General features: G+C 42.3%; 1 protein-coding gene across 5 annotated transcripts in view; it reads right to left on the minus strand.

Moving 5' to 3' along the window:
• Window positions 1–5,422: 5,422 nt before the first annotated feature.
• The window catches only part of LOC135912012 (WD repeat-containing protein 47), a 206,149-nt gene continuing 189,114 nt past the window's right edge, over window positions 5,423–22,457 (minus strand). For all 5 annotated transcript variants that reach the window (XM_070520944.1, XM_070520935.1, XM_070520936.1 and 2 more), the window contains 3 exons: window positions 18,748–18,888; window positions 16,711–16,929; window positions 5,423–9,876 (listed from right to left, as the gene is read on the minus strand). In XM_070520944.1, the coding sequence (XP_070377045.1) occupies window positions 9,731–9,876; window positions 16,711–16,929; window positions 18,748–18,888 (506 nt within the window). In that variant the 3' untranslated portion in view covers window positions 5,423–9,730. The remainder of the gene's footprint in view (window positions 9,877–16,710; window positions 16,930–18,747; window positions 18,889–22,457) is intronic.

The following is a 22,457-nucleotide window of genomic DNA, read 5'->3' on the forward strand; positions in this document are numbered from 1 at the left end:
GATCACTGGCTCGCCATCAAGTGGCAATCCCTTAATTTCGAGGTTATTTCCCCTCTGGTATTGCTCCAGCTCCTCGATGCGGCGTGACAGTCGCGCGTTGTCAGCTTTAAGGTCTTTATTTTCTTGAAGCAAATTATGAATGTCATCTCTTAGTGTCCTTAGGTCCTGAATGTCTTCTTTCAGTGTCTTTACATCTTGCAAGCTATCTTTGATTGCCCTGAGCTCAGCTCTCAGCTCCCGCCGCAAGTCCTCAATCGCTTTAGCCGTTTCCCCTGGCATAATAAATCGATGCAAAAGTAAACAAAGATTTACAACAAGTAAATCAGCAGCAGACTAGGCCACATGTACATTCGGCAGGTGCGTTCGGCAGCGGTGCACTGGTATTGTTTTGGAATAGCAAAGGACAATGCTTACCTGCAAAGAGCAGATATGAATCTCAGTGACGTTGAACACAGGTGCACCGCTGCCGAACTGCCGTGAGGAAGGATTCGGCGATCCCTTTTAAGCCCAGCAGAAGATGCTTGCAGCCCTCTGTCGTCGCAAAACCAATGCTTGCGGTTAACAGCCGATGTCTGGGGGGCGTCAGTCTTGCCTTCACGTCGATCCCAGCAGTGCGGTCTGTGCTGGCCGATAGCAATCTTCTACGGCTTCTGCGATGAAAGAACTGCAAAGAGCAGATATGAATCTCAGTGACGTTGAACACAGGTGCACCGCTGCCGAACTGCCGTGAGGAAGGATTCGGCGATCCCTTTTAAGCCCAGCAGAAGATGCTTGCAGCCCTCTGTCGTCGCAAAACCAATGCTTGCGGTTAACAGCCGATGTCTGGGGGGCGTCAGTCTTGCCTTCACGTCGATCCCAGCAGTGCGGTCTGTGCTGGCCGATAGCAATCTTCTACGGCTTCTGCGATGAAAGAACTGCAAAGAGCAGATATGAATCTCAGTGACGTTGAACACAGGTGCACCGCTGCCGAAGTATATGGATACTTTGTCCCTCGGACAGACTTCCGTTGCCTTCCATCGTATCGACACCGATGGCCAGACTATTGTACGCCGTCGTCCCTACCGAGTCTCTTTGGCCGAACGCAAAATCATCGAGGAGAACGTCGCCGATATGCTGAAAAGAAACGTCATACGTCCCTCCGCCAGTGCTTGGTCATCACCCGTCGTTTTGGTGCAGAAGAAGGATGGATCGGTACGATTTTGTGTTGACTACCGTGCGCTAAACAAGATCACCCGTAAGGATGTATATCCGATGCCCCGTATCGATGACGCCCTTGATTCGTTGCAAGGCGCGCACTATTTCTCCAGCCTTGATCTTCGCTCCGGATATTGGCAAATCCCAATGCACGAAGCGGACAAAGAAAAGACCGCCTTTTCTACTCCGGATGGTCTTTATGAGTTTAATGTAATGCCTTTCGGTCTATGCAATGCTCCCGCCACATTTGAAAGAATGATCGACACGGTTCTTCGCGGCCTCAAGTGGAAAACTTGTCTATGTTACCTCGACGACATCGTCGTGTTTTCCTCGACTTTCACTGACCATCTGCAACGCTTAGATGAAGTGCTCACATGCCTTTCTAATGCCGGACTTCAACTAAACACGAGGAAGTGCCGTTTCGCTAGCACAACGATTAAAGTCCTGGGTCAATTTGTTAGCAAAGACGGCATCCAGCCCGATCCAGATAAAATTTCCGCGGTGCTCAACTTTCCACGTCCACTTCGTGCAAAAGAACTGCGCAGCTTCATAGGACTCGCCTCCTACTTTCGACGTTTTATCCGGAACTTTGCCAGCATTGCCTCGCTCCTCCACAAGCTCCTTGCTAGTTCCAGTTCCTTCGATTGGAACGATCAGTGTGAAGCCGCGTTCCAAGAACTCAGGCGCGCCCTAACATCCCCACCTGTTCTTTGTCATTTTGATGACAAGGCGCCCACATTAGTGCATACTGACGCCAGCGGTCACGGAATTGGTGCCGTACTGCTGCAGCGCGACCACGAATTTTGCGAAAAGGTTGTTGCATATGCAAGCCGCACTCTCACTTCCGCGGAAAAGAAGTACTCGATAACCAAACAAGAGTGTTTGGCTGTTGTCTGGTCCATTCAGAAATTTCGTCCATACCTCCACGGTCGACATTTCACGGTTGTGACCGACCACCATGCCCTATGTTGGTTGTCGACGATCAAAAACTTGTCCGGGCGCCTTGGCCGCTGGATACTCCGATTGCAAGCATATGATTTCAATGTCATATATAAGTCCGGACGGAAGCACCAAGATGCCGATGCTCTTTCACGATGCCCATTACCACCATCATCGGGGCACATCACATCACCTTGTCAAATTGGCCGCACGGAGGACGCTTCGTCTCTTACCCCGATTTCTTCCTTGACTTCACCAAACCGCCTTTCAGTGCTTTCCACTCACCAGCGCGCCGATTCCTATTGCCATAGTATCATCAATCGCCTTAGCGGTGTTTCATCTCCTCCCAATGCCAGGCTACGGAAACAACTCAAACTGTTCAAGTTTGAAGACGACGTGCTCTACCGGTACATTTTTCACCCAGAAGGCCATCGATGGGTTCCCGTTCTACCGCGCTCTCTTCGCGCTGCAGTTCTGCAGGCCTCACACGATGACCCGACGTCAGGCCACTTGGGTTACAACAAAACACACGAGCGCATACGCAGCCGATTCTATTGGCCAGGCCTTTCCACGAGCATAGCTAGATATGTTACCTCGTGCACGCTTTGCCAACACCGTAAGCGACCTACTACTGCTCCGGTCGGGACCCTACAACCACTTCCTTGTCCAGCACAACCCTTCTCTGTCGTCGGCATTGACCTTTTCGGGCCACTCCCACCTACTCCAGACGGCCACCGATGGATCGTCACTGCTGTGGACCATTTGACCCGGTACGCTGAAACAGCCTCAATACGCTCAGGAGCTGCCTCAGAAGTAGCGGCCTTCTTCTTGCAGGCTGTCTACTTACGTCACGGGGCGCCTCACGTTCTTTTGAGCGACCGAGGCAAGGCATTCCTTTCAAGCACTCTTAATCAAGTTCTGCAAGCGTCCAACACCGTGCACAAGACAACGTCTAGCTACCACCCTCAAACCAACGGCCTAACAGAGCGATTTCATCGCACGCTGTGTGACATGCTATCCATGTATATTCAACCTGATCATCGTAACTGGGATGTGATTCTCCCATTTGTAACATTTGCGTACAACACGTCTGTTCAACGGACCACCGGGTACTCTCCGTTTTTCTTAGTATACGGCCGCCACCCAACCTCATCACTCGACGTTTCTTTCTTCTCTGGCCCCGTCAACGCTTCACCATTCATTTGCGACCAGTTTGTGTCTCGTCTTGCCCAATGTCGTCGTCGCGCCCGTATGAACACTGCAGCCAGCCAAGACGATCGCAAACATTGGTACGATGCCTCTCATCGCGCCGTTTCCTACCGCCCTGGTGACGATGTGCTCCTATGGACCCCTGCGCGAACACCCGGTTTATGTGAGAAGCTTGAGTCTCGATATCTTGGCCCCTACAAAGTCATCGAGCAGACCTCGTCGGTGAACTATCGCGTTACACCTGTTGAGGCCCCAACCGACCGACGCTGCCGCGGAACAGAGATTGTGCACGTTTCTCGCCTGAAGCCCTTTCATACCCGTTCCACTGTCTAATGTGCGGCCAGGCTGGCCGCTTCCGTCCACGGGGGAAATTAGTGTAAGCATTTATGCGGACTTCATCTTCATCTGTACAAAGTCATCATCAATCATCGGCTTGTGTTCGTTTTTGCGTCGGCGCCATTTTTCCTTCTTGGAATAAAGCGTCGTCTCAACTGTGGTATTTCAATATATATATATATATATATATATATATATATATATAGACAGAGAGGGGTGAAGGAGTGGGAGGACTGGCAGTTGTTGGCAGAGACCCTCCCAAAATCAATTTTTGGCTACGCCACTGGGTCATCGTGAAGATACTGTCATGTGAGCAACGGGTGCCGGCCGCTCTTCAAGCTGCATCAAAGCAGTCTTTTGCCCTGCATCTCCTCTCGCTGGCTACTTTAACTGTGAGAGAAATAAACATTTCATTTCATTGCTAGCCAATCAAGTACAGATTATTATTCGAGTGTTTGGTATGAAAACATAGATACAATAGATAGTTAGGAAAATAGGGAGGGGTCAGGCCAGCAACAGCCACCAGTAGTGGCACAACACCTGCTTATATTCAGGGAGAAAGATATGTTACGGGGATGTTGGGAGTATAGAAGGACCGTATTTACAACATATATACAAGATGAGTCAGAGTAGTAAAGATGGCTGGCCACCAACATCATGCAGCAGCCAGCGTCTTGCGATCTTCTTCCTCTCTCTTCTTTCATCCTTCCGTAACAATATAAAAAAGTGCATCCCCTGATCACCACACTTGTGCTTGAATGTGTGATATGAATGGCTGTATGAAATTTTCTAAACAATTGTGTGGCAATATACTACAGTGAAGGCATAGGAGAGCACTCCTGTACACACCGCCTGCCATTTGATCTCGCTTTTGAATCTCGCATACATAATCATTGGAATGTACAATGATGGAACTTGAGCCAGAAATTTGGCGCTAATGTAAATTTAAATGCGTTGGTCTATTGGCTTCGAGTAATACATGGCCACTAGAAGCTTTTGTTATTGAACAGAAATTGGTGATCGAGAAGGCTAACGCTCATGTGGAATTGTATTTTCACACTTAACATGCCATTGTTATTGCTGTATTCGGCATCCTTGTTTCACAATACATGCAAACTGGGACTCTGTCTACTTTTGTTTTTGTACAGTGCATGAACAACGCAGGCAACATAAGTTTTTTTTTTCCCTATCAGAGTGGAATATGATCTGCTTGCTTGTTCATGTAAACTAGCAGGGAACACAACCTAGAGCTAGAAAAACATATACAAGGCTACGAGCATGAGGGTTGAACCACTTAATATGTGAAAATAGCATCCAAAAGAAAAATTCACTGAGAGAATAACATTTCTTGAATTCTGTTTTCTTTTTCACATCCCTCCGAGCTCCTGAGGACAACTGGCAACGTTATGCATAGCTCACTCCACATCTAGGTTTGTCAATATCACTTGGAATGGTTTCTTCATCTGCAAACTAACACTTTAAAAAACCTTTCATGTCATAGTTATTTCCCTGCAGAAAACTGCTAGATAATCACTCTAATGCAATATATATCTCGTGAACAATCATAAAGCGCAAAAAAGCTATGTAACAGTACAACAAGCATATTACAAATGCTGCTGCATTTAACGCAGTAACAGACACCATCTCTTGTTCATCACCTGAAAACTGACCAATAAAGAGCTGCAACAGGCACTCAAATGTACAATGTAGAAGAAAGCCCACACACATTTACATTTCACAAAGGTTCCGAGGCAGTTCAAAAAAGCAATGTTTATTATGCTGATGTTTATTACAAGCTATACAAGCCGCCATTGCATGTCATACAAATTCCACAGCTGGTAGGCAAAATATTTGTACAACTAAATTATGTTGACATGCAAAAAGCAAAAAAAAAAGAAAATTATATGTACAATAAAAGACAAATTGCTGTGCTATGTGCAGCAGATCTGTTGAAACTGGCCTGAATGTGCGAAACACTGTGTCTCCGTATATAAACGATTTCACTCCAACACCTTAACGTAAGTCGCCATGCCCCTTTGCCGAAACTGATTCCTTTGTAAAAGACAAGGAGGGAAACCATGCAGTGCTCTGGTGGCTTCAAAGGTGTACACAATATGCCTCTTCAAATAAGCTAAAACTGAATATGGACAAACCCTTCTTACCTGTGCAACAAGCTTGCATAAAAAAACTGATCCAAACAATGCAATTTCTTGCTTACATCATATATATTTAGGTTGCGTTTCAAGCCACTATGTCAAATTTTTTCAAGCTTGATGGCACAAGTAGAAGTGTTTCCTCATATTTGAGTAGATACCGCACAACAATAAGCATCAAGTAAAAACATGATCTAGGATCTAAGGCAAAACAGAAAACAAAAATAAAAAGTAAAAACGTCACTGCCTTACGTATGCTAAAAACACTGCAGGAGAGATTCCCAGGTATGCATACTCCGTTTTACCATACTCTGACATAAATAGACCTCTTGGAAACACTGAAAAGTGAAATTTCACTACACTACAGATGCATGACACACTTGGTGGCAAGCAACAAGAAATAAAGTTTTATACCAGCTCTAGAATGATAATTCATGGCACCTTCATGCAAAAAGCATTCTCTCAAGCACTGTTTGATAGGTTGCTGCAGCTTTCACGGTATGCAAGCCAATAAGCATACTGAAGCCTGTCCGATTATAATTGGGCAGCATTCCTCACACAAGGGGACCTCTGCTCAATGTAAACTCGAGTGTTCATAGATATTGTGACCCTTCCATGTTGGGTAAATGCGCAGTGCTCACTCACGGAGCCCTAATCTCTGTCACCAGGTTTGTAAGTAGAAATAAAGTACAAAACAAGATACATGGGGGGGGGGGGGAGGGGGGCGGAGGGTGTGAAACAGGTCTAGAATACATCTGTGCAATAATTAATCAATATCAAACACCATGAGTGCATGTTCACTTTCCCTTATTATTAAGTATAATTATACTGCTGCACCTACGTAAACAAGCAAAAGAAATCATCACTCAAGTAATCCTTTCCACACTGCATCTACATTAACATGGCTACAAACTCAAAGCACACAACCAAAGACAAGTGCATACACAACTTATGCACACTATTGCACAGAAGTTTATTCTTGATGCAGCTGGGAAAGTAATAAATCTAAGATGTACCGCGGTTAAAAATAGTATGGATGGCCACTCCTTAAGTAGGTTACCCAAAGTATTACTCCCGAGCGGACCTGACCTCGTTTAAAAATTTTAAATATCGTGTACTTGCAAGGTTGCGCACCACGGTGATACTTCCCTAACTAATCTAGTTCATATAACACAAGATGCTTAAGTGGAACACTGCTGGCCCCACCGATAACCTCGAATATTGCCCACCAACATTACTAAAACTGGACGTGCTGACTTCTTCCACAGTAATGGCCGATACAAAACCCACCAAAGGCTGTTCCGAGTGGCATTCACACACACCAGTGTCACAAGGCACTTGTGAAACATCTTTTGGTTTTCGCAGAAGACCAGAAACAGAAAGGATTTAGGGCGCAGCTACAGACAACATGGCTCAAATGCAAACTTTCTAACACTACTTCTAGCCTTGTAGATTGGCACCAATGAAAGCTTTATAGAAGTGACCAGTGATCAAGAAGCCTTTCCTTCAGCCCTGCAGTAGGACAGACATGCACCTTATATGCACCACTATGCATAAACATTAAGTGACAGATTGCAAGGCAAAATCATAGAATATTGTAATCACAGTGTATCAGTAGCAGTGAATTCTGTTTCTTCTCCTTGCAAATGAACATTGTCTTCCTCTACTGTTCTGCAGCCTGCACTACCAAAGCCCTCTCTTATACATGCGATGTTACTGTCAGCACTTCTGCTAGTTAGTAGCTAAGTTCAAAATTAGACTTGCAGCAGCTATGAAAACTGCAAGCATTGCCATCAAAACTGAATGCAGCAGCATAGTTGAAAAAAAAGAGAGGAAAAAGAAAGGGAAAGACACACAGATGGCCAAGTAAATATGTGCACTGAAAATTTACCATGCGAAAAACGTGTATGGTGAGCATTGCAGCTTCTACTTTCTTAAATGTATGTGGCGGGGTGGGCGTATGTGCAAAAAAAGTCAACACTTTGAGAACATACTGCTTCTACAATACCAGTTGCGACTACAATACCAGTTGAGACTCACCAAAATATTGCTGGTGGATCATGAAATGCCAACATGCCGGTGTGCGCAATGAATAGCTGTGCTTTTTGGCCAAAGGCAAGAGTGACACAAAAGTCGACATTAAGAAAATGAAGACACTACCAAGTGAAGGAAACAAAATAAGGCCTGCAGCAATGTCAGTTCCACTGCTGGTACCATTCACGACTTTCCAATAACAGTGCGAACAGCCTATGAAATTGCAATAGTAAAGTAATATATATGCCCAAGTGTTAAGAATATCTTAAGATTTATTTAATTCAATGCAGTTCCCTCTTAGCAGGATCTATATTCTCTTCAAGATGAACAGCAGTGCAGGTGAGGTTGCTTCTCGAAGCTTTAAAAAGGCTTTAAATTTTGGGTACACATTTAAGGCTTTTAGGTGCAAACGCTGTTAATCACAGTTGCACAGCTACAGGATGGACAGATTCAGGAGGTGGCGTTAAGAAAGTGGTAATTTATAAAATTAGTGCTTGGCGTGCCCACATGATAGGGGTGGTAAGGTGCCATGTCTGCATAATGCTCCGACACATTCTTTCTCACAGAACAATAAAGCACTTAAACATGCAATATTTGCTTTTTGCCAAAAGTACTATTGTAAACACCTAGCTCTCATATGCTTGACATGGCCATTTTTTTAAGAGCAGCCTAAGCTAAAAGTAATTTTTGTGGCAGCTGCGACTTCATTATAATGAGGTTCGACAGTAATCAACACATTATTGCACAATTAATGAAAACAAAGTTTTTAAGACATACCTCATCAGTTTAAAATGATTCAGTGTTTCAGTTTAGTATTCCTTTCATGGATTACTGTGAGCAGCAGGTACAGGCCCCCTAACTCCTCAATACGCTTAGACTCCCACATAATCTTGAGAACACAAAGCAGGCTGTACTCCCATACTGTTCTGATGAAACACATCACATACGGCTCCGATTATTTTCCAGTTTCTGCGCCATCTTAGAGAGCCACCTTACATATAGAGCCTCCCAGCACCTACGTCATATCTTGCAAAACCATCACTGCTGCTCAAGCTTGTATATATCATTTTCGAAAAAGGTAACATTTAAGGAAATGCAAAAGGCTTGAATACTCATTGAACACAATGATGCTTTGTCCTTGTCAAATATCTTTGTTTAATTTTCTTGAACCATAAGCTATGAAATTGGATTCGAGTTCCCCGTACCACCATGCAACTTTTTATGTTTTATGAGAAGTGTTTGAAATTCTTGTATATGGATGGACACTTTCAGCTCATTCTCTAGCTCATGCCCGCTGTTTTGCAGTATGAACATACATTAAACAATCTTCTGGGCACAAATGAAGCACATTTTTAAAAACTTTAGTAACAAACTAGATGATGCTGTCAAAGCTCTTAAAAAATAGCCTTCCATAGCACATAATAACACAGAACAAATATGACTGTTCTGACACAGGTGGACATGCTCAAGGAAAGAGCTGCGAGTTGAATGAACACGTAATCAGCAACATGTCTACACACAGAAGTGTGGCAGTCAGTGATAAAGCAATCATGATATTAGCATATCGCCACAGTTGCAAAAAACATGCATTTTGATTTGATCACTACACTAGCAGTGCGCAACCTGCAAGACAAAGTAACGACAATTCAATGACGAACTGGGCTACCAGATAAAAACATGGACAGGCCAGAAAGTGAGAGTTATGGCGGTATGGGCATCAATGCAAAGTTGGTGAAAATAAACTAAAAAGTGAGGGAGGAGGCGGGGCAGAGACAGGGTTAGCGAGGTTTATCACAGGGCCTAGAGTCCGAGCACCCACACCCGATGGAGGGTGTTTCCTTTCAATTGTGCGATGGGGGAGCCCTTCAGTTGACTGGCAGGGCCCAGAGGACGGCTGTCTTGTCAGCGCTGGTGCTGACAAAAGAGAAGTCACTGGGGTGCCAGCGGGCCTGGATGACCTTGTCTGCATGCTCTGCAACTACCACGCTGGGCAAAGGCTGCGTCAGGTCACCTGTGGCAGAGCAGGCATTGAAGTGAATTAAAGCTGTCTCGGGAAGGTGTGCAGAAACTGTAGCACAAATCAGGGAGATCTGCTTTTATACTGACAGAATTCACCAAGAGACTGATGGTTAAACAAAATTTCAAACTTCAAATGGACAAACAAAGCTGTGGGACACAGATAAAAATTACTTGGTGGCAAGGCTAGTAAACCAGCATGTATACAGTGCACACAAGGTGTTTGACAACATAATGACGATATAAGGAGTAGAAACGTTATTTCAGATAAAATTCTATATATTCATGGAAAATTTTTTACATTGTTTCTCTTACTGCTGCTTCCTAAAACTTCCATAAAGTAATCTTCAGCCTCAATAACTGAATGAATTCAGATTCGATAACAGCTGCATGCGCAGATAAGATAGTGCATATCGGTGCTGGGCACTGTTTCCACAATAGTAGCCTTCAATGAGTCTTTAGCATTGTGTGGTTGGTTGTTAGTTGTTCTCGCGATGCTCCTTCCCTCTTTCCATAAATTGCGGTGTACTGTATGCAACAGGTTTAAATATGCAACAGGTTTAAACAGCCAGCCAGCCACTTGAGGGTCACACGGGCCCTGTGGGAGGAAGTAACTCCATTAGTTGGAGTGGTGCCAATGACCGCATGCATAGAAGATATGTAGGCTCTGCCTCCTTAAGATGCCCTGCACTGGCCATCGATGGTTTTTTAGGGTGCTTAGTAACAATGTCTTCCACCTGTCGCAGAAACTCAACTACATCAATGGCATCTGATCACTGGCAGTGATTATTTCTTTGTCTTGCTTGGGTTATGCTTGGTTTATCGCTACCCGATGTGTTGTCACATAGATTTATGCATTAATGATCGATGCTCCATGTGTGCCATTTCTTTTTGCCTGCGTGCAATTGCAATATAGCACTGTGAACTGTGAGTTCACTGTCACTGTGAGCTCGCTGTTTCTCATCTGCATTATTTTGCCAACTGAAGTGTTTTGAACAATAGTTAATGCATGAATCGCACAAGAGGTGGTCACAGTCTGTCCTTATCATTCTCGTGAGACTAAGATACTGCGCACTAAGCTGAATGAGAGGGCAAAAGCAGGCTTGAAGGGGCACTGTTCGAAACAAGAACAGCGGAACCCTCTCCCTTTAATTCGGCAACACGGCACCAATCAGCGCTACTATCCAATTTGGAAGAGCATTTTGCCACATGCTTGTGCGTTGTAGCTTATACCGAGTGTGACAGTACATGTGTTGGCACAGTTGACTATGTTGGCTTTGTGCATGTGTGAGAGGACTTCGTTATTAATTATTCTTGATAAAAATTTAGACAGAAAGACCTACACAAACAACAAGTGCTGCTTGTCAGTGCATCTAGTTACCTGAACTGTCACCATCATGGCCAGATGCGCTACTCTGTACAGTAAGAAGGACAGGTTAGTAACACGGTAACAGAGACAATGTTGGTGCCATACACCAACTAGCCCCAATCGCAGCATTATTCAACTGTAACATAATACATAGTTAACCTTGGCATTCCAAGTGGGAGAAAGAATGGCATTTAGCCAGGAGCACAGTACTTTGTAGTTATATTTTAAATTCAGAAAAGCAGCGACATGGATGATTGGTATATTGTGCCTATATGCTCAAGTGAGCAGTGCAGAGCCTCATTTGGCTATAACAATATTTGAAGGCATTGTTTTGTGCAACATCTTTCACAGAAATTTTGAGCTCTAAGTGTTTAACGGGACACTAAAGGCAAATACTAAATCAACATGGACTGTTTAAATACCATTTCAGAAACCTCGCAACTCTTATTTCGTGCCAAGAAAAAGCTTAGCTTACGAGAAAATTGCATCTGAAGGGTCCGAGTACCTTTTTCGAAGTTCAAATCTCCCGCCACCCAACTGCGGGAGTGGCGACGTTGCATGCGCTATCACCACCCTTTGCTGCCATCGGTGAGGAAAACGGCGCCCGACAGACGGCGGTACCGAGCATAGACAGAGCGGTGGATTCGCCGCTGCAGCAGCTTTTTAGTCAAGTAGCACAGACTGTTCGGGCATCCCGCGACATCACATGGAAGTTGAATTCTCTGCTACTTGCAATTCGTGCGAGTTTCACGAGCCAGCAAAACCAGCTGACGTGATAACGAAACGTGATAACGAAACTACTGAAACGCGAAAACGCGGGCGGCACAGAATCGAGCGAAAACAAAACTTTTGACCGCCGGCATCGATGTCAAGGGTAAGTTCAATTAGTTCTTTTTTCTAAAGATGAAATAGAATTGGACAAGTAGCATTTTATTTCATCTTATAATACAATACAAGGATGTTTTTTGCAACGAGTGGTTAAATACTAGCAACGGAATTTAAATGAGGAGTGCTTTCTTCATCAAAAAACTACTTGAATGTGCCGGGGGAGTTTCTAATCATGTTCTGCATTTACCTCAATTCCTCTATTATTAAGGCTCTGTTTGCAATAATATTGACGTCTTGGAGATTCTCGAGCCCTAATCTATCACTTTAGCTTGACTTAATGTTTGCCTTTAATGTCCCTTTAACCATTAGCAAAAACCAGAGGGGATCCCAGCATTTGGTGGTAATTGGTGGATACTTGCTGAGACCATAGAACAAATTTGTGCCTTGAAGATTATCCACGTTGGTAAAGTAGCATTGGCCTTGCTAGTTACTCAATAAAACTTGTGCAGAACATGACATGGCAGTGGGTATGAACTGGTGACATCACTGACATTGATTATTTGAAAGCTAAAAAGTTGCTAGCAAGACACTGACACTATTCAGACAAAAATGAAAAATCAATTTTCAAATGCAAACATGTTTAACAATAGATGAAATCAAAACTATCTCCAACATGTCAAGCTGTCACGTGTGCAAAACATGCTGAGAGCCACCAACTGAACCTAGTTTGCCTTATTTAAAGCATGCACTTGCAGTCTTGAATGAAAGGTGAAACCAGATATTTAACAAGTTTTGCCATTGTTGTCTTATTGCTGATGACACCACAGCTGCCTTTCTAAGCCTTGTCTAGTGGGCATACTCTTCAATAGTTTGTCAGAAAGATGTATTGAAAACACTCATGACACTTGCAAACCGAACACATAGCCTTCAGCATTTGAAAAATCAAGACTCCTACTATTGATAATAATTAAATGGTCCAGTTGACAAAAAGTAAAGCTATATCATTTACAAGGAAAGACCAACAAGCATTAATGAAACAAAATCATCCATTTTACCTTTTCTGATTATAGAACACTTGGAAATCAAGAGTTCATTAAAAATAATGCTCATAACCTCCTAAATGGACAGACGGTATTGCAGACGGTAGTCTGCAATATCAGTATTGTAGTATCAGTATTGCAGTATCAGTATTCAGTATCAGTATCAGTATTCAGTATCAGTATATTATTATCAGTATATCAGTATTGCAGTATCAGTATTGCAGACGGTAGTCAGCCTGATTCAACGTTGCTTAGTTTTCCGCGCTGTTCTCATTCATTTTACCTGTTCCCCACAACATCTCTGGAAGTATGTAACACTATCAATTCTCTTAAAACTACCGGTCCGGGCCTCGACTTGATACGTCCCTCTAGCATTAAGCTTGTGTCTAACGAAATCTCACCTGCGTTAGCACATATAGTAAATAGACTATTTATAGATGGCATCTTTCCTAACCGCCTCAAGACAGGTAAAATAATCCCAGTATTTAAAAAAGGTGACCATAAGTGCACAAGTAATTATCGTCCTATCTGCATTTTGTCTTTCTTTAGTAAGGTCATCGAAAAACTTATACATAATCGCTTAACTAAATACTTATCCAAATTTAATCTTTTAACTCCTGATCAATTTGGTTTTCGTGACAATTTTTCAACTGAATTAGCGCTTATTACATTTACTGAGAGGGTCAAATTAGCCATCGACCAAGGCCTCTTAGTTGGTGCTCTCTTTATTGATTTCACGAAGGCGTTTGATACAATTAACCATTGTATTCTTTTAAGTAAACTTGAATCATATGGCATTTCTGGACCGCCTTTACAAATAATTCGCAACTACCTAATTAACCGACAATATATAGTCGAATTTAATGGTGTCTTGTCCTCTTCAAAAACTGTAAATACAGGTGTCCCCCAGGGATCAATACTTGGGCCACTTTTATTTCTCATATTCATTAATGACTTGCCAGACATATTAACACATGCGCACTGCCTTCTTTACGCTGATGACACCACCATTTTCGCATCTGATAAAAATTTATTTGCATTGCAGGATAAACTTAACGCTGACCTAACGAATGTTCATTCATGGTGTGTAAAAAACAAGCTAACCATTAACCCATCTAAGACAACATTTATGGTATTCCATTCTTCAAAATCTTTGCACATTGATTCTATTGTAGTGTCTCTAAATAATAATGTATTTGCAAGATCCATGTCTACTAAATTTCTTGGTGTAGTACTAGATGAAAACCTAAAGTTCCAGTGTCATATTCAATCACTTATTCAAAAAATCTCATTTGGTATTCACATCATAATAAAAACTCGCTCTTTTTTCCAGCAAACCATTCTCATGTCTTTATATTACGCGTATATACACAGTCATCTCTCATACTGCCTGTCATCTTGGGGTAATACATATACCACACATCTTCATCAGTTAGAAGTTTTGCAAAAGCAGGCATTACGATTAATTGCATTCCAATCACATACATCTCCCTCTGCTCCAATATTCCGTTCCCTAAATGTTTTACCTTTACGCATGTTATTCAATCATAAGCTGTCGCTACTTATGTTTCGTCTTATAAATACCCAGTTTAATATTCCAGGTTTTAGTCGCTCTAGCCTCATCAATTATAACAACACAAGATTTTCAGCTCAACTCAATCTTCTTCTTCCAAAAGCAAGAACTAACTATGGGAAATTTACCGTCGCTTTTTCAGGCGTTTCTGTTTGGAATTCTATACCATCTGACATGAAGACATCTACATTATTATCATTCAAACGTAGAACGAAGGAGCATTTCATGAACACTTTATCTGACGCATAGCATAATTTAACAAACCTAGAATTAATTAGTATGTTGTTCACTTTACCATTACGCAATGTACTTTTCAATTACCGAGTTACTAAATTTTGCCTTAAATGATACTTCTCCTCGTTGTTAGCTTTACGTGCCATTTATCCTCGTTTTAATTGTTGCATGTTATTTTTAAGATTTCTTGAATTATTTTTTCTTCTTAACTCTGTGAATATACCTGTGATATTGTGCTAACAGATTTTTTTTCTATCTTATCGTTTATTTCCAATGTAGAAACTGTATAATATATCACATGACTCACTGTTTGCCTCGATCCTACTATCCCCTTTTCATGTTTTGTTAGGAAGTCCCCCCGACAGTTGTTACTTCGGGACCTCCGAATGTTGTACTTATACCCATCTTGTATTTCTTTTGTCAAAAATAAATATTGATTGATTGATTGAAATCACCGTTCATTTGAAACACCGGTAAGCTCCCAGCAGGTCACTTTCATTTTTTTTCTCTCCGAGTTTTATTATAGGAGTCTGACTAGTATGAAAATAAAGCAAGAGGAAAAAAAGAGATCAAAGATCAAAATGAAGAGTCATCACGTCAATTCTATTTCATAGTTGTGACAAGAGGGATTTGCTCTTGCAATAAGTTTTTGAAAAGTTTGAAAAGTGAAATAAGTTTTGAAGCCCTTTTTGTCTTTTTACGTCTAATTCCTGCACCTCAATGAGTTTTCCTGCTCCTCACAAATAAGCCTGCATGACATTTAAGTAGGCGTGAGCGAATAATGAATCTTGAGTTCAAAGTGAATTTGAAATGAGTAGTGATTTGGAACAAATATTTTCTAATCGCACATCGAATAACTGTTGCACAGAGAAGTGGCTGCAAACTTGTATGAATAGGAACTACTGCATGTTGGAATTAATGACTTTGTTCTGTGGAAGAACGGGTCCAAAATTTAGTAGAGTAGAACTCATTAATTAAATGTCAAAGATATAAAGAGGTTAACAATGAATAGCAAGACATGATGGAACTGCCTGCGCACATGTAGTAATGAGAAGAACATTTAAGTAAAATAATCCACAAATTAAAAACATAGACAATTGCAACAACTAGAGAAAGTGTAAACAAAGATAGCATCTGTAAGGATGCTTTTATACTGATTAGACGTCTCAGTTACACTTATTAGATGTCTCGGTATTCGTACTGTGAGCAGAGACGGCGTGTTCACATGTGTATAAGGAATGCATACTAGACCATGTTACAGTGCCCTTTCCACTCCTGCTATGCTTCACTGCATGACAGATATGTGTCACCGCATAACACAACTGTATTGCGGTGAAGCTGAACATAAGAAATCAATTATTACATTTGAAAAAGTCAAATATTAAATTGTTTTTCTTCGAAGCGAAGATAGAATAGCAGCATATTCGAAACTACCATTCGAACATTCGAATATTCGTACGACAATAGTTTTACGATATGTGCGACGACCCATCCAACCTGAACCTTTTCAGCCATCACCATGGGCTCAAACGGGAACACCTCGCCATTACTGCCAAAGCTAGCCATTCAAGACAACAGGCAATAAAAACAAAACAAAGCTAAGCCAAAAGGATTGTTACACTGTCATACAGTAACAAATCATGTTTCTGAGCAAAGAGCATAAGGTCACCTAGAACCAATGCAGGGCTCAAGATTTGCGTCTTAAAGATTATCCATACTGGTAAAGTCACATTGTCCTAGCCAGCTACTCAACACAACTTGTGCAGAACATGACAGGCCACTGACCTTGCAAATCGGTGAGGACGCATTTGCGGTCATACGATGCCGTCAGCAAGTAGTAAGCTCGTGGTGAGAAGCGCACAGACCGCAGGTCAGACGAATGGGGTCGGAACGTTTGGATGGTGCGGCCACCTCGTATGTCGTACAGCATGCAAGTGGCATCCTCGTGGCCCGAGACCAGCATGCGCCCAGAAGGATCCACAGCCACAGCAGCCACTGGGCTCCCTGTGGAGTTGCAAGGTTTGAGTGTCTCAGTTACAAGATTCATGCCTCTCAGAATAGGTGAAATCACAGAACAGCGAAACACACAGCCATTGAAAATGATGGCTCTGCATCAGTTTTGAAAGGACTGAAATGGCAGTGCACAATGCTCATTCCCATTTAATTAACGCAAATCTTGTGAATTTTAGGTTATCGTCCTTGGGTGCTGTGTCTACAACTGTGCGTGCCAACATTGCACCTAAAGATCATCCAAGTTGTATAGAAGGTAAACGGCAACCACACATAGAACACATAGCATGGATATCGAAGAGGTAGGGCCTCATTTTTGTTTTGCTCCCTCGCTCTCAGTTTCAGATCTTTTCTCTTAACTCAGCCTCAGCCTCACGTAATAAAATATCAATGTCCTCTCTCATGTTCAACCTTACTGCATTATCTTATCACAGTGCTCCCTTACCCTTAAGTTGCCCTTTTTTGTTTCAGTGGGGATGCCAGTAGGGAAAAAAACAACACCAACATATATCAGTGTGGCATGCGTAGCCTTCAAACTAGTGGGTAAATGAAATTCCTAGAAAAGCGTTCCAAGGAGAATGGCACTGAACCAGTTGAGTTGGGGCCTGGTACATTTGCTCTAACCAAATTCTTAGTCAGTATATGTTTGTTCTATCTGAGGCATGCTGTCATTAACCATACATAAATTTTGTTCGTAACAGTCAGGTTAACGAACCAGAACTGAACACTGAAAAAAAATATATATATATTTTTGTGTGAACGAGAAATGAACCAGAATTACAATTTTACTCTTGAACAAAACTGAAGAGGTTCAGGTTGGCAACCTCTCTGGCTTTTTATCCATGCATTGCCTGTACTTGCAACTCAACCATGTTGCCTTATTTGTAAGTGCACACAAGCTTGCTGTCATTTTAGAAGTTGCTGCACCGTTAGTACAGATTTCAACATGTCACTTTGGCAGGCAGGCATGATAGTAATAAACTCGTGGGGGTTTGAAATTGATGACCAGCAAAATAGCTCAAATAGTTCTCCAGCAGTGGGAGACCTATATATAATCACTGTACTGAAGCACTTCCAAGCTGGGTGGCCGCCTTTGATCACACTAGTACGTAAGCAGATGTAGGTGTAATAAAAATGGCACAGTGCTTCTGACACATTGTGTCTGAGGTGTGCTTCCACAAGGTGAATTTTTTCGTAACTACTTGTGGTGTGAAGAACAGCATGAGTACCACTTTATTTTTGCTTTTCTGCGCAGCTTAAGGGCATGGTTGAGATTTTTGTGCAAAATAACTTTGTATGCTATATTCTTAGGTTATGCGAAAAAACTGGCTAGAACTTGTTTGGACCATCAAGTTTTCACTCTGGAGTTGAACTGGAACTGAACAGTTTTCGCTGAACTGGCACGAAAACTGGAACGAAAAAAGTTTTAATTTGGGACTCTGGTCATGTTGTCTTTATTGAAAATAGCAAAGCATTTAATAGATTTGGGGTTGATATTAGTGGGCACAACTGTGTCACGGAGAGCTATGAAACAGTGATCAATACAAAAAAATCAATAATTTTAGTTATAAATATAAGTTTATCCACTTTATATTCGAGTGTAATAACAGGAGTGAGATCTGCCAAGTTTTGCATTGTGGGTTTTTCACTTACCAAGCCCTTCTAAGCTCTCACTGCAAACATAGCTGAATGCATGGCAGGCAAACATATGGCGGGTATGTGACACAATGCTTACACATCACTTTTCCCAAATGAACAATGGGAGAAGTGAACAAAGTTTAGACAAAAGAGATAGGGGGCACATGAACTGACCAGGGCCACTTCCGCTTGCTGGTGGTGCAGTCACTAGGTTGACACAGCCTCTGGTGCGCAGATCCCAGAAGCGGATGGTCCTGTCTTGAGAGCCACTCACAAACATGGCTCCTCCCCATGTGTACAAGGACAGAACGTGACCTGCAAAAGAATAAGAAAATGCAGATGAACAATAAAATATCTTTGTTTTTAACTACTACACAGTACCGATACTGTAGCAGAAAGGTAAAGAGTGATGTGTGTACATAATAAGAGGCACCCACACCTATAGTTATGACCCAGATATCTTAAATATATTTAAAAAAGATTTCTGTTAATTTCTTTCTGTATACATATGGAAATTGAAGCAACAGCAAAATGCTGACCGGCCTGATGAGGGCTTTAGCTTTGTACACAGTCTGAGCCACAGGCCCAGAATACAAATGTTCAAGCAACACCCATTATTCAGAACTATAGACAATGTAATCGTTAAACAATTTTAAATACAATTATTTTGGCTTTATTAGCGGAAAGAATAACAGTTATGCAGTGTTAACGAAACGGTACAAAGGACAAAATCCATGAACACATACATACACTATGAGTAATAATAATGAAAAAATTGTTGCCTACTACTAATAGTTAGGTAAATAAAAAGCTAAAAAGCAAGCCGCAAGTAAAACATTCACGTGTGTGCACACATACACACATGAGGGGCATCCAGAAAGTAAGTTTAGAAAAATTCTTAAATGAGGCACCAACACCAGAAAAAGCAATGTTAACATTGCCAGACAGTGTGATACATCGGCTATTTCTCCACATGTTAACCACACTTTTATAGTAAAACTCTACACCCCTACCCCCCGATGCATTTGTCGTGTCCATGGGCAAAAATTCAACCAATCAAAGTGTGAGGCACATGCCGCTGGATTCTTTGCAGCACCACCAGATGGTGCTCACCTCTGCGCATCTGTTAAGCTGCGGTAAAGCTAGGGAAACGACGGAGCATGTTTTATTAGAACGTGAAGACGTCTACCCAGCGGTCGATTTAGGCACCACCTTGAAGCCCTTGGGTTTAGCGGGAGCAGTGGTAAAGTAAACATGTCCGCAATAGGCATTAGTAAGAGGCGATTGGAGGATTGGTGGAAGAAAAATAGGGAAACGACAAAAGACGGAGACGTACAAAAGCACAGTTCGCAATAGGGGATCAGAAAATTTAGGCGTGGTAGTTCATAGTGTTTTTTTTTTCCTTTTTTCATTGTTTAACCTAGGTAGGACTTTAGGCAGTATAATAGCAAGAGCTTGGTGGCGCAACCCACCGCCCCATTCCAAAGGGGACGCTCATAACATCCATCCCATCCACCCTGTGGCAGCGGCTGTGCCGGGGAAAGAAAAGAACCAGAAAGCTCACTTTTGCACATGGTGTTTGCCACAAGTGTTTCCTGGTAAAGATTATGCTTAAAAGGGCCTTGAACCACTTTTTATCCAAGTGGAGAAAGGAATTTGAAGTGAAAATAGGCTATTTTAGAAATACGTTGCCGTAAAAAGTACCTCAATGCGTTCAGCAAAAGCAGAGTTATTAGCAAATCTAACACGGCCTTCACTGTGCTCCCGTCCCTTCTTCAATGCCTTGAACTGCGAAGGCTACTGCGCAGTGGGGTGTGCCCACAACCCTCCGCCTTTTCAATGCCACTGTGACGCGCAGTTCAAATTTCATTTTGGATGTCAGTGTAGGCGCCACGACTTCCACCTTTGGTGCCTACAATGCGCTAAACATAAGCCAAATGCGGTTGTCCTCAGCGAGCCGCAGTGTGCTTAGCCAGTGGACTCGTGGCGGCATCCCACGGCGACTGCAGTATCTACGCCACGTAGCCAAAAGCAGCTTGATGTTAGCTATCGGTAACAGCAGCCATCAAGGGAATGACGAAATAGTACGTCTGATGACAAAACAGTGCATCTAGAAGAGAATGAGGACATGGCCTTCTGATGAAAAGAGCGTTTGAGAGAAAGGTGACTTTGCGATCTGCTTGCGAGCTCCACGGACCGTGTACGACAGCAAAACTTGGCTGAGATGTTCACAGCAGCGTATGCTACCCGCAGACTATGTTATTTCACCAAGCCTCAAAGGTGGTTCAGGGCCCCTTTAAGTTGCCGGGAAGCGGGAACTGTAGCATACGAAACAGGGAGTGATGTAATTACACTTTCGTGTGTGAAAAAAGAACCTGCCTAGCAAATGATTTCATTTATATTCTGATAGCGCTATAGAAAGGCCATGCATAGTTAGGCCTTCTGAAGAGCAGCATGAACACGATGAGCAGTGATGGGAACAGCAACAACGTCAATATGCACAACAGGGCGATTCCATGAGAGAGTAAACATGCACGTCCGCTTGATACTTTTGTTTCCTCTGGTTCTTTTATATGTCATGTAAGAATATTCAAACTGAATGGAACCGAAAATTTTATTCCCTAAAAGCGTTCCCAACAAGCCAAAAAAAATATTTGAAGGTGGCGGTGAGAGTGACGTCCTATTGCTTACCACAATATTTTCCAATTTCACGGCCTAATTAAATGCAAGCTAAAAACATTGTGGCGAAAAGCTTTTCTCCTCATTTTAACATGCTTCACAACAACTTTCTTTCATGTGTTTTCTTATGCTGTCCACAAACTAAAAAATGTAAAAAAATTTCAAACATGGCCACAATCATAAGAATTTTGCAACTTTGATGGGTCTTCACACATTTTCTATTTCACACAGAAACTTGACAAAAGTGTCAAACATAGAACGTCCTCTTTGCAACATTTATGCAAAATATTATCTTTCTACATGAAACACAAGAGCACAAAAATATAGTTAAATAAACAAGTTTTTTCCAAAAAGCTCATTAAAAAAAATAATAAAGCTCCGGTCCCAATTTTTGAAAAATTTTTGGATGGAAGTCCGCTTATGTCAGGCAAAATGTGGGTGCTGTAACATGTTTTCTCATTTGCTTTATTCCCAAAATATAACGGGCCAAAGTGGCCCATGTTGAGCGTGCCGGCTTGTTTGCTGGTTGTCTATCAGTTTGCACTGTATGCAAATCTATTTCTAATTTCTTTGCTGCTTCAGTACTTTGCTCTGGCAGCTTGTTTTCAACAAAAATGTATTGCCAGATTTTATTTGTGCCTAGCATGTGCGGGGGTGGGAGGCTGCCGCCCCCTAAAGTTTTCATACTGAGTTTGTCGCATACTGAGTTTGCAGCCTACAACGTCTGTGGGCATCGCACTTACACCTCCATTATTTGCTTGTCAACAGCATGCAAGACACTACGAGTGCATGATGCGGCTGACTTTGCCAAAACCCGCCTTGTGGATGTAGTAAATGACCTGTAAGCAGTGCCAAGGCACGATAATTCGTTAGTGACAAAGAACTTCCATAATCAGCAGGTGCGCCATTATGGAGGTGCTATTTCACTGCCTGCTCCCCATCTCCCAAATGCAACGGATACTGGTACCTACTTCAGCACCACCGCGCGTGACTTGCACTGTAGCTTTTTAAAAACTTATCTGAGCTATTTCTTGAGCCATTTATTTCGTTTCCCGTTATCACATGTTTTCCGCGTCGCTAACAGATAACATCTTCTTGTCTTACCTCTGCGTTACAGCTGTCCAAAAAAGTGCAGTATGGCATGACTGAGCCAAAGGCTTCCGAAATTATCTAATTTATGTTTTGTCAGCACCTTGCTAACTCAC

Source organism: Dermacentor albipictus, chromosome 1, assembly GCF_038994185.2.
Source record: "Dermacentor albipictus isolate Rhodes 1998 colony chromosome 1, USDA_Dalb.pri_finalv2, whole genome shotgun sequence".
Classification (NCBI taxonomy): Eukaryota; Metazoa; Arthropoda; class Arachnida; order Ixodida; family Ixodidae; genus Dermacentor; species Dermacentor albipictus.